This window comes from Eriocheir sinensis, chromosome 6 (assembly GCF_024679095.1).
Source record: "Eriocheir sinensis breed Jianghai 21 chromosome 6, ASM2467909v1, whole genome shotgun sequence".
Lineage (NCBI taxonomy): Eukaryota > Metazoa > Arthropoda > Malacostraca > Decapoda > Varunidae > Eriocheir > Eriocheir sinensis.
In genome coordinates this window covers 26,218,434-26,230,547 of record NC_066514.1, presented here as the reverse complement: position 1 = coordinate 26,230,547, position 12,114 = coordinate 26,218,434, and the positions used below count along the sequence as shown (strand labels likewise).

The 12,114-nt window shown below is 41.1% G+C and overlaps 2 protein-coding genes across 6 annotated transcripts in view; one reads left to right on the top strand and one right to left on the bottom strand.

Moving 5' to 3' along the window:
• The window catches only part of LOC126990940 (carboxypeptidase B-like), a 58,724-nt gene extending 56,738 nt beyond the window's left edge, over positions 1 to 1,986 (bottom strand). For 2 of the 5 annotated variants that reach the window (XM_050849620.1, XM_050849612.1), the window contains exon 1: positions 1,824 to 1,957. In XM_050849620.1, the coding sequence (XP_050705577.1) occupies positions 1,824 to 1,894 (71 nt within the window). In that variant the 5' untranslated portion in view covers positions 1,895 to 1,957. Of the gene's footprint in view, positions 1 to 1,823 lie in introns of all 5 variants that reach the window. The other 3 variants (XM_050849569.1, XM_050849587.1, XM_050849581.1) reach the window with 3 other exon arrangements.
• Positions 1,987 to 4,914: 2,928 nt separating this feature from the next.
• LOC126990901 (dolichol-phosphate mannosyltransferase subunit 3-like) lies at positions 4,915 to 11,990 on the top strand. Its single transcript, XM_050849547.1, has 3 exons — positions 4,915 to 5,071; positions 8,216 to 8,296; positions 11,001 to 11,990. The coding sequence occupies exons 2-3, from the start codon at positions 8,222 to 8,224 to the stop codon at positions 11,205 to 11,207; spliced, it is 282 nt and encodes a 93-aa protein (XP_050705504.1). The 5' UTR covers positions 4,915 to 5,071; positions 8,216 to 8,221; the 3' UTR covers positions 11,208 to 11,990.
• The last annotated feature ends 124 nt before the right edge of the window (positions 11,991 to 12,114 follow it).

Here is a 12,114-nt window from a genome sequence, read left to right as displayed (position 1 = left end):
CTGGGAGAAGCAAGAACAAAGTTAGCTACGAGAATACGCGCCTCAAAGTCTTTTGGTTCCTTTGGTCTCGGAATCGACTCAAAAGACTGTTGAAAATGGTTAAAGTTCACTGAATAAAACTTAATGTATAGGTATTAAGCTGGGTTAGGGAACGAGAATTTTTTTTTTTCGGGACTGCATGACGAGCGTGGTTCTGCAGGGTGCCGCATGACCATAGTTGCCTTTCTTCAATGTCGGGAAGTGTTGCGTTCTGAGTGTAAGACGAAATAACTCTTTGCATAGCTGCCCCTCAAATAACACTCCCGTAAGCTTGTCTTGCTATGATAGAGCGAGTTGTCCTGAGTTTTGCCCCCCCCCCCCCTCTCATGATATCAGTGCCCCTAATCTAGGAACTATGTATATAAGGTATTAGTGTTTATTCCTATATGCGTCAGCAATTATTCATATGATGTGTTACCATCAAGCATTCAAGCTATGCAAGACATTACTCAGACCTTATCTTGTAGCGCTTGACCTGCCTGATGGGCGAACCTTCCATAACTCACTCAGCAAGTGGGGTACCTCTTTGACCGACTAGTTGAGGAATAGCTTTTCAATGTCGCTGGTCGTTGGTTCGATGCCCCGGCGCCAGTGAAACCCTTTCCGGGTCTGGATTAATTTCTCGCGTGCTTCGTGACACGCAGAGGTCGTATGGAAGTATAGTGAAGTGAGTTTCGGGCAATACATGTGGTGGCAATGGGGTGAACATCCTCTTCTGTGTTCTTTTGTGCCTTCCCTGAGGAGGAACAGGATGAGCGATGGTCCATGCTCTCGGAAGAGTTCATAGAACACGGGAAGTTTTTGTGACAAACACACAAATCAATCTAGTTGGGAAGGGGAGTCGTGTAGTTCCTGACCTGCCTGATGGGCGAGCCTCCTGTAGCTCACTCAGCGAGTGGGGTACCTCTTTGGTCGACTGGTTAAGGAGTGGTTTTCCCATCTCACCGATCGCGAGTTCGACCCCTGGCGCCGGTATAAGCCTTTCCTAGTCTGGATTAATTGTTAATGTATTTCGTGACACGCAGAGATTGTATGGAGATATAGCGAAGATAAATTCAGACAATACAATCTCTATTATGCAGTGGTCTGAGTCATCTTAAGGCCGGGTCACACGAGCGTTTATTTCGGCAATTTTATCATCAATCTCGAGAATTTCGCCATCGGCGGCACCGGCAAGTCCACGAGAGAATATCCCTATTCAACATAATGCAAACTATTTTTCCGCCTCACCTTGGGGGATGCCTCTGCCCTGAGTGTTAGTTCTCATCACAGTGTCTCAAGGGGCTCCAGTGTTTGTATCAGAAACTAGACAGAAAGTAGATGTTATGTTCTCAGTTTTCATTAAACCCAAATTCTGAAATTGCCGCATGACAATTTACCGACAACAAACCAGAAAAAGATATGACATTGCCTTTTATATAAATATAGGTATAGTTTTCCCGCTCGAGGCGAACTTTTTAACAAGGTTCCTCTCCGCGGCAGGAAGAGCCGATGTCCACAGAGGTCACGCCGGCCCGCCGTGCATCGCCGTGCAGTGCGGCCACTGGCCTGCGCACCGTACTGTTACGTGCTGCTGCGTACTGAGTGCGAGGTAGCTTATAGATTTTTTGTTTATGTGTTTGATTTATAAAGCGCTGTTTTTGTTTTAACGTATTTTGAGATATCATTAATATTTGGTAGATTAAAGAACTTACTACAAATTTTGATTAATCTCTGGAAGGGAGGGTTGCCACCACATAGGTCCCTCCGGGTGCTTGATACTCTGTGAACGCATAAGCACTAACCCATGGTAGGAGGTGGTGTCGGCCGAGGCTAGGGCGGCCAGCCCCAGCAGCAGCAAGACCGTGGCGCGCATGGTGAGTGCCGGCTAGCCCCGCCGGCGGGCCTTTTATACCCTGAGCATCAGCATCAGCTGGCTCAAAGGGTACTTTCAAACCTTTGCCCTCTGTACATTCACAGAGCTTAAAGTAGCTCCTTTATCTCTATTTTCACGAGCTAGGGTACGTGGCCTCGACCCAAGAGCCGCGGTTCCCCCCAGGCCTTCCCAGGAGTGTTGCGCAAGACGGTGGCGTCCTGGGGCTAAAAGGTGTGTCAACAAGATTACAAGGCTTACGACCCAATGCCAAACGGTGTCTTTCTGAGAGATATCAGTTATTACCAACTGAAAAACAACGGCAGCTTGTAAACTGTTTTTCCCTCGTTGAATTCCATATATACTTCAGCTCCAAGTACAATTTTCTTCACACCTCTGCCATAATAGTGTGCCATAGCACTACTAGAATAAGGCCAAAAGTGGTTCATAGAAAGCTCGTGGGAAAAGAAGCCTCTGGCCTAGTGATACTGTTGAAAAATGGCTTGTAATACGGACGATATGGCCAATGGGAATGGCCCAAGATAATTATGTAGATGGATTAAAATCCATAGACTTCAAATGTTATCCGATTTCCTTGTGTTATTTTGGCCTAAATGAGGTATATTCATTCTTAGCAGGCGTCACAGGCGATAGGGTCACAATAAACTAAATTTGATTATGATTTTCAACTTCCTTCTGGTTCCTCCTCGATCTGTGCCGAGCAGCGTGTTGCAGGCTTCGTTTTACTGCTTTGGTCTGTCTCTTGTATCGTAAAACATAAAAACGTATCGTTATGATTTACATTTTTTTCTGATTATCGTCAGTCACTTTTCCAGTATGCTGCTTCTGCCCAGCACACCCCCGCCGCGCCTCGGCATGTCACGGGGGGGGTGTTTCGCGGCAATAGGAGGCGAGGAGCCGCTTGCATCAATGTCGGTCCCACGTATTAAACAGTTACGTAAGTCTTGATAAAGCGAGAGCCTACACTCCCGCCCCGCAGTGGGTCAAGTTAATACCTACATGAAGTTTTGTCATTCGGAAATTACATAGCAGCCGTGCCAACACTCACTGGGTGTGTTGGTCTTTTGAAAACCCTTTCTGGCCGTAAAACCGGGGCACACTGGGCCCAAGGAGGAGGTGCTGTTATATAAAACCAAAATTTTCTTAGTGATAAAAAGGGGTACTTTAAATATATTCTTCAGCGTACGGGTCGCAGTACCTCGGCAGCATGTATACGGGACGGCGGGAGGCCCTCACCTCGTGCTGCAGCTGTCAGGAGGCTTCGAGATCGATCGTGAGGCTGATGCTTCAAACAAAACTGGATCACTGAAAGGAAAGTTTAAAGAACACCCCTTTGACTTCAGTCCTTGTGCTAAAGAGATACCGATTCATATTGCGTTACGCTTCTGACAAGTCATTTGATATAACATAATAATATTCCTTACCATTTATCCGTAACTCTTAACTCTCATGGTGACGTTCCTCAAGTCTCCTCACTAATGTCAGATGTTCTCGCCTTTATCAGTCATTGCAAGTTCACTGGAGGGCAAAGGCCTTTCCCAACGTTCTGCTTTTTTTTCCTGTCTGATGTTGGTATATTATATCCTGCTATAGCGAAGGCTTTTAATCTCCTCTCTCCACCTGGCTCTGTCTGCCTGACTTTTAACAATTATGAGTCTCCATAATCCTTTAACGCATGATATGGCTGCCAAATATATATTTTTTCTTAGCTCTTAAGAGTGCGTGCGGTCTATAGGACGGGTACCTAGGAAGGACGCGTAATGTACGTGTGCCTAAATATAATATAATATAATATAAACATAAATATAATATAGGCTACTTGAGTTTGTAGCAGTCACCGCTCAAATTCCGTGTTCCTTCCCCTTAGTGACGATGGACATTACATGAAAACACTGAGAATCTTAGTCTCTCTTTGCAGCACCCCATTTTCTTGTCACTAAGGGGAAGGAACACGGAATTTGAGCGGTGACTGCTACAAGTTTAATCAGCCACGAGGGGTAAGTAACAGTAGAAGGTAATAATGGATACAATAGGCGAAAAAGTTTGGACAACACTGTTTTATGGAACCTTTCGCATCCTTGTTGATTTCAATGTTTTTTGTTGTGCGTTTATTTTCCTGTTTCACTATTTATTCCTAACTATATATATAAATAAACTTTGATACTCTTCTCCTTCGTGTTTACATTATTTAGGCACCATTGATTAGTAGGTTGAATCAATTTGTGTTCTCGTTTATATCGAAAATGTGCCCGACCGTAGTTGGGATTGTTGGGTCTGAGTATCTGTGTAAATCTATGTAAATCTATTAATGATTGTATAGCATTGGAAATTGACGCTGTTTTGGCCATTTTGTTCTGTTTACTCTTACAGGAGCAGCTCTTAGTGGGTTTTAAGTGTTTGTTTGTTTGTTTGTTTCGCCCTTGAGCTGCTTCCTTTACTGTTAAAAAAAAAAATGCGAACTGATAGACGTTCGACAATCTCATACCTCGGGTACGATGGTCTGCCTCAGCCGTCCGGTTATTCGAATTAGCTCATGTAATATCGTGTTTAGTGAGTAACATTGCATTAGATGACTGTTATATGCTTGCGTATATTCCTTAATGCAGAAAGTACAAGTACATTATGGTTTTTTTTATAAGTCTGGTATGATATTGAGGTTCCCGTTTAAGCGGGCGGGTGACAAGTGACCGGTGTTGCGAGAAATAGCTCCTCACAGAAATAAGTCGCTCTGCTGTCCACTACGCATGTGAAATGGGGAAGGCATAGCAGGAAAATACATTAATTTGCCTTTATTTGTTTTAATTTGTCCACTTATGATCTTTGCAATGATTGATATTCCCCGCAAGACAAACAAACAAGCAGGAACCGAGTGAACGGAAAATCTGCCCTCTTCGTTTGTTTTAAAGCCTTCTCTTGACTTAAAGTGCTATTCTACCGTCCGTGTCTTATACTGGAGCCAAAACAGGACAAGTAAACGATGGAGGTCAGTGAAATAATAGAGAAAGTAAGCAAGTTGAACCTCCCTCTAGGAGTTATTTTGCTGCTGCTGCGAGATACTTCCCATAACAGCTGGCCACGTCACCCGCTGCCCCGTGGCCGTCCTGTGACCTGTCCCTCGTGTCCTGCCTCTCCGTCTCTCCCTCGTGGCTACAGCAATAAGTAAGGAGTGTGTGTGTGTGTGTGTGAGAGTGTGTGTGTGTATGTGTGAGAGTGTGTGTGTGTGTATGTGTGTGTGTGAGAGTGTGTGTGTATGTGTGAGTGTGTGTGTGTGTGTGTGTGTGTGTGTGTGTGTGTGTTATTCCTTCCTTTATTTCTTCCTGTATTCTTATTTCCTTCCTTATTTTCCTCTTTCTTGTTTTCTTTATATTTTTTCTCCTTCCTTCCTTCCTTTCCTTCCTTATTTTCCTCTTTCTTGTTTTCTATATATTTTTTCTCCTTCCTTCCTTCTTTCCTTCCTTATTTTCCTCTTTCTTGTTTTCTATATATTTTCTCTCCTTCCTTCCTTCCTTCCTTATTTTCCTCTTTCTTGTTTTCTATATATTTTCTCTCCTTCCTTCCTTCTTTCCTTCCTTATTTTCCTCTTTCTTGTTTTCTATATATTTTTTCTCCTTCCTTCCTTCCTTATTTTCCTCTCTCTTGTTTTCTATATATTTTCTCTCCTTCCTTCTTTCCTTCCTTATTTTCCTCTTTCTTGTTTTCTATATATTTTTCTCCTTCCTTCTTTCCTTCCTTATATTCCTCTTTCTTGTTTTCTATATATTTTTTCTCCTTCCTTCCTTCTTTCCTTCCTTATTTTCCTCTTTCTTGTTTTCTATATATTTTTTCTCCTTCCTTCTTTCCTTCCTTATATTCCTCTTTCTTGTTTTCTATATATTTTTTCTCCTTCCTTCCTTCATTCGTTCATTCATTCGAGTTATTTGTGCTTGGGATAAATGTATAGTCCAGCTCAGAATTCCCCATGTGCCTTCGTATAGTGGTTGAAGGGGGATTTTACTTGATTGTTTGCCTTAGTGATGTTTACCTCAGTGACAGTAAATTAGGTCAGGTCAGGTGTCGTTCGGGAAGCTTGGCCTTTGTATCGACGCTTCCCTGATGATCGTCACTGGTCAGTTCTCAGCTCTTCAGTTGTTCGTGTCTAGAATTTTTATTTGTTCTCTCTCCACATTTCATATATCACTGGCTTGGTTTCTTCAATCAGCTCTTCTTTAAATAATAGTCTTCCTCTGTAGTGAATCTTTCTATTTGCAATATCTTCTTTCTTTCATTTGCATAAGCTGGGAGCTAACTACTCACCATGGTGCCTCTTCTCTGGGCATCTCTCTCAAAGTTGTCAAATGTTTTTAAGGGTTTTAGAGCCAAAATACTAAGCCAAAGACAAATCTATGTAAAAAGTTAGCGGTTAGTGTTAGCTTCCACTAATTTCGGTAAAGACTTGTTTTAGTAGTGTGCCAGTATCTCATTATCTACTTAATGAAACATCGCTAACCATTCATATATCTTTTCTACAAACCTTCAACAGTCATGGAAACGCTTTCAAAATCCAATTCAAGGACTTTTTTTTCTCTTGAAAATAGGGAATAATGTTTACAAAAGCGCGTCGCCTCCTCTGGCAGCCGCAAAATAGCTCACAGAGGGTTTAGAGTGGGGGAGCATATTTAAACTACTCCAACCGAACTTTATGACCTGCTGAAAGGGGGGACTGCGCTTTGGGGCTCATGCTATTGCTGCACATGCCTGTAATACTTATCTCTGTGCATTGGTCCTTGAGTCTGTGGTGGCTGAGAACTCATTATCGTGGGACATGGGGCCAGTGTTACATCTGGGTTACCACAGATTACCTTCCCCAGTTTTCACCAGGTACCCATTTACAACCAGTGAGAGAGGGAGAATGAACACCACACCGACTGCCTAGGCTGGGATTCGAACCCAGGCCTGCAGATTCATAGCTAGGCACCCTAACCACTACGCCACAGAGGCATTATTCCATGTGTGTTAATAAGTTAAAAAAATGTATTATGTATTTTCTAGTGTATAGAAATTTTGGCTTACGAGATGACTCAAAATTTGCATTCAAAAGGTGGGCTTAAGGATCTATTCACTGCATAAAACAACTTTAAAATCTCAAGCCACTGGAAGGTTTCAGCCCAATAACCCCAGCCCAGGTAACTGACCACTGACCAATTGATTGATATTATTAACACCTCGCCAATCAACACAGCGGTGGTCAAGTTTTACCATCAACCAGGCTTGTGTTTCACTTTTACAGGCCATAATTATGTTGTCACTGTTTCCTTTGCCTTACTGAAATTTATATAACTGTTCTAGTTTTACCATCTTTTTACATACAAGTATCAAATCTAGTGATGACATCAAATGTTTTGCACTTACTCAGTTGTATTAACAAGAAGCTGTTGCCATATTTACTTTCACTAGCTCAGAGCCTCCACAGGGGTATGGAGCCTATTGATGGCTGACAGTAATTTAGAGGCAATAGGTTACTAATTTTGCAAGGATGTATAAAGTGCCACATAAACCAATTAAGTAAGGTAAATGTCATTGTGAAACAGAAGGCCAAAAGATCCTTAGTATTTGTACTTGTATTCATACTAGACAGTTTTACAAGTTCTTTCGAGTACAACAAAAACTGCAAAGATGTGGGTGGTGTGGTGGTTGACAATCTGTATGGGTGGAGATGATGTCAGATTAAGGGATTAACAAAGGTGTGTCGTAAGCTTGGGGTTGTCTTGGCCCTGAGATGAGGTGACACTGAGGTCATGTCAGGCGACCAGGGCAAAGAGGGATTGGCAGTTAGCCACTTGTCAAAAACCAGAAAAGCAGAAAAATCATGAGCCTATATCAGTAAAAGTATATTGTACTTGGACCCGAGTACAGAACAAAATAACTCATACTTGGACTTGAGTTCCGCCATAAAACTGAGTACTTGGACTTGAATTTGTGATGCCGAAGTGGAATTGTACTTGAACCCGAGTCTGGTATAGAGACTTTCAGAGAGAAACCCCTGGGGATGGCATCATAGGGTGGGTGAAGCAATGAACCCTCTGATGTATGCCTCCATTGATTGATTGAAAGGCTTAACTAACAGTCTTCCTTTAACTGTATGCCTTCCTTCCTGTAACGTAAACTTTCAAGAGGGAATATTTATCAAAATATCCAAACCTAAATTAGACGATTTTTTGGTATCTTCTTTTCATATGAGCAACACCATGTAGTAACTATGTATTTTACTATAGCTTGTTATTGCAGTAGTTAAGTATGTAACCTTACACTTGTTAAATCTTCCAGGCCGGGATGACCAAGCTGTTGGAATGGTTGACTGTTGCAGTGCTCATCCTTGGGCCGTGGTCAGCAGTGGTCACCAACACCGTAAGTTCCAGAATGAAGATTGTATTTTTATTTATGCTACTCTTCAGTTTTTGTCTTTCCAATCTTTTCTCACTTTGTCATGTTCAGGCGTCATACAAAAAGATGTCTTTTCCTCCCATTCTATCTTTTTGAAATTCCTTAAATCTTTTCCCTACTAAATCAAGTCAAAGAAGCTTAGTTGCATAAGACTGTCAACTCAACGTGGAACAGTTAGTAATGTATCGTAGAGTGTTTGCACAATTGTACTCCCCAGCATGTCTTGATCAACCAAATCTGAAGCCAGGATTTTTTTTTATAAGGTTTAAAATCATAAGAGAATACTGGTAAGCAAAGCAGAATACTCCAGCTGGGTGGTTCCAGGAGGCACTGTAATCCCCCCTTAGAATATTTTTGTGTATAGTCTAGGCAGCTGATATGCTTGCAGTGGGGTGCTGTAGATGCCTATTAACTTCAGAGGGGTGACTTAGCTGTTTTCAACACCTATTTGCAAAGAATATTTGATTACCATAACAATGCAAGGTAATTTATTAAAAAATGTCCACATAAATTTTTAAATACTTCAACATAATGAAACTATCATGTTATAATATAAACCCTCATTACGTAAATGATTATTCTGCAAATGAGTGTGAATAGTATAATGAAGGACCCTGCAGTTTTGAAGGATCCTCCAACAAGTGTATTAAGGTTGTGTTATTTCACCGTGATTAAATATCTTCATGGCTACACAAAAAAAGGAGAGTAAAACCAGTTTTTAGAGATTTTTTATATTTTTATTCTAAAGTCAGTGGGGTGGCAAGGAATATGAAAAGCAATTTTGGGAGAAATTTTATTATTTTCCTTTCATAGCTGAAGGAAAAATGCTGACCTCCCTTCTGTTTTTGAGAAGGCAAAATAAATTAATAGGAAAATAAAACATTTTAAGGAAATTGTTTAAAAAAAAAAGACAGAATGGAGGCTTCCTTAACATCAGATTTTACAGTATGCAACCTTTAGTCCTCTCTGGTTAATATATGGCCCTAGACACAACGTCATAAGTTTTGGCAAGGTTTGTGAATACAGATGCATGTGACATGGCATAAGAGTCAACTTAGGGAAATTGGTTTAAAAATAATATAATGTCAGATGAACCTAGAATATTTTAAGTGGTAGAATAATGAGTATGCTTAAGTGGTAGAATAATGAGTATGCTAAGTGATAGAATAATATCTTTCCCTAGCTCTTGTACTTGCTTGAGGCAGACCAGCAGTGAGGCAGAATGTTAGGAAAGCTGAATGTGGCTTGACAAATGGCTTGGGTATGTTCTCCATTTTGTATGCATCTTCCAGTCAGTATTTATATAAAGGGAGTAAAACTGGAAAATTGAAGATGTATAGGGGTAAAACTGGAAAATTGAAGATATATTGGGGTAAAACTGGAAAATTGAAGAGTTACAAAAATTAGTGTAATTATAAAAAATTGACAACAGTTCACTTATATGCCTCATCTGGATTTCCCAGAGTGGTGTTTTTTTCCCAATGAGTGCTAATTGGAATGGCATGTACAAATTGGAGTCCCAGATTATAGGGATAATTTTACCCCTTTACTCTGGGATGGAGAGGCTGTGAAATGTGGGAGGAGCAGTGTGTCCATCTTCTGTGAACACTGGAGTAAGGCAGGACCCCAAGACTCTTCAACACATCTATGAATTTGGGCCAAGACCAAGATACAGGTGTTTGAAGGCATACTAGATAAAACAGTGCAGTCTTTTTACCTGCAACTGGTTGAGCCAGAGCAATGGTGCACTCCTCAAAGCTATAGGCATTTCTAGCAGACTGCAATCATCTGTTGTTGGGGTTACTCTGGTTGATGAGCTGGTGAGGTTGAAGCACACCTTGGGCTTCATAACTCTTACTGCTGTATCTGTCCCTACTGAGATGTATGAACTTGAAGAGAAAGGGATGTTCTGTGCCAAGCTGGACTCCAAGTTGACCAGTGCCCCCCACATGACTCATTCATTGTCTTAGGCCAGTGGTTCCTAACCTTTTTTTCAGGCGACCTCAATCATTTACCTCTAGACATGACTGCAATTCCACTAGTTTTGTTGAATATGTGTTATTATAATATAACACCACCATGTTTGATATTTTGAGGTCTTAGTGACCCCAGGAAAAATGCACTTGGGGTTGCGACCCCAGGGTTGGGAAGGGGGTCTTAGGCGATTTCAATGCAGTTACTGGCACAGAGAGAGCTATAGTAAGACTCGCCTTAAAGTGCAGCTGTGTCGGTGCCCTGCGAGGAGTAAGCGGGAATACAGCGTTGCCACGTTATTAACCCCATGTTGGTTGCCACGTCTCTCTCTCTCTCTCTCTCTCTCTCTCTCTCTCTCCGCTGAAACCCCCCCCCAACTGCCTGTTTAGCCGAGCCAGACTATAGCTACGAATTGGGTGTTGGTTCCCATGGCTCTGGCACCAGAAATATAAACAGTTCTTTCCTTCTGAACTTTGAAAAGTTCCCCCCCCTACTGATGATGTCTCTATTGCCTTGTCTCCTTATCTCAGAAAGCTCCACTATGGCCACTCAACCTCCGGAGTTCAGCAGTGCAAGTGCACCAATTATAATTTTTCTTTAAGAGTATATTAAATACCATTTACACAACCTTTCCATGGAACTTAGTTTGCAATTTACTCACTGATTACACTACTATAATGTTGTATTTTGCCAGGTCCAGAATGAGTTCACACGCAAGCACTACCAAGAGATACTCCTCCTGCCAGTGATCCTCGTGGCAGTGTTTGGGGTAGTGTCCGTTGCCATCATTGCCTACAGGGTCTACACCTTCAATGACTGTCTGGAGGCTTCTGAGGAACTACAGAGGCAAATCAAGGAGGCAAAGGCAGATCTAGCAAAGAAGGGTTTGAAGTTAGACTAAGATAATTTGCTATCATGGTGGTAAAATGTGTGTACCTGTAATTCATGATTGATTTGTTTACTTTTTATAAAAAGAAAAATTAAAGCAAAGTTTACTTGCTTAACATGAAAATATACGTTTCTTTCACCAGAATTTGTTTCATATGAATTATAAAAGCTACTACTGAATGAAAATGTGGCGTGTGCAAGGTCTTTCATCTTCAGTGAACTACTGAAGCTTTACAGGGTATGACTATATCTTCAAATAAGGTTACACTATGCTGTAAAATACAGCTGAGCTGGAGATGTGCATCTACTTAATGTTTGCTACCAATGAAAGGGTTAAATCAAAATGTAGAACAGGTATGCTGCACCTTGCTACTCTGGTTAGGATAGAATCAACTGCCAAAAGGGAAAAATATACAGTTATTGCTAACAATGCAGCAAATAACAAAAACTTTTAATTTGAAAGATATTCAGCATTCTGCAGATTTATGTGGCTTGGCTGAATAATACTTGTCATGAATATTGGGAAGCTTAAGGGATGCCAGGTAGCAAGGATAAGATGAAAGGATTGATAACTAATTTGAATATTTTGGAACACTTAACTGACCAGACAATATTTTAAAGAATAGTCTTCCTGTGTAACATAGTTTTACCATCATTATAAATGTTATTTATAAAATTGTTATTTATTAAACTGCTGATGCAGTGAGGCCATTTTTAAGTGTGGTGGACTTGAAACAAGTTAATTGTTAGAGCACATATTTTTTATACTTTATAAAATAAAATGTTTCATTTTGAATGCTCGTTTTCTTCCATGGAAAAATTCATCAAGTGTGTGAGTGATGGGCTGCGTGCACACGTGTTTGGTCTGCCTTGAGCACCTACACTGGTACAATAAATGTGCGTGGAAAGGTTTAGAGCCA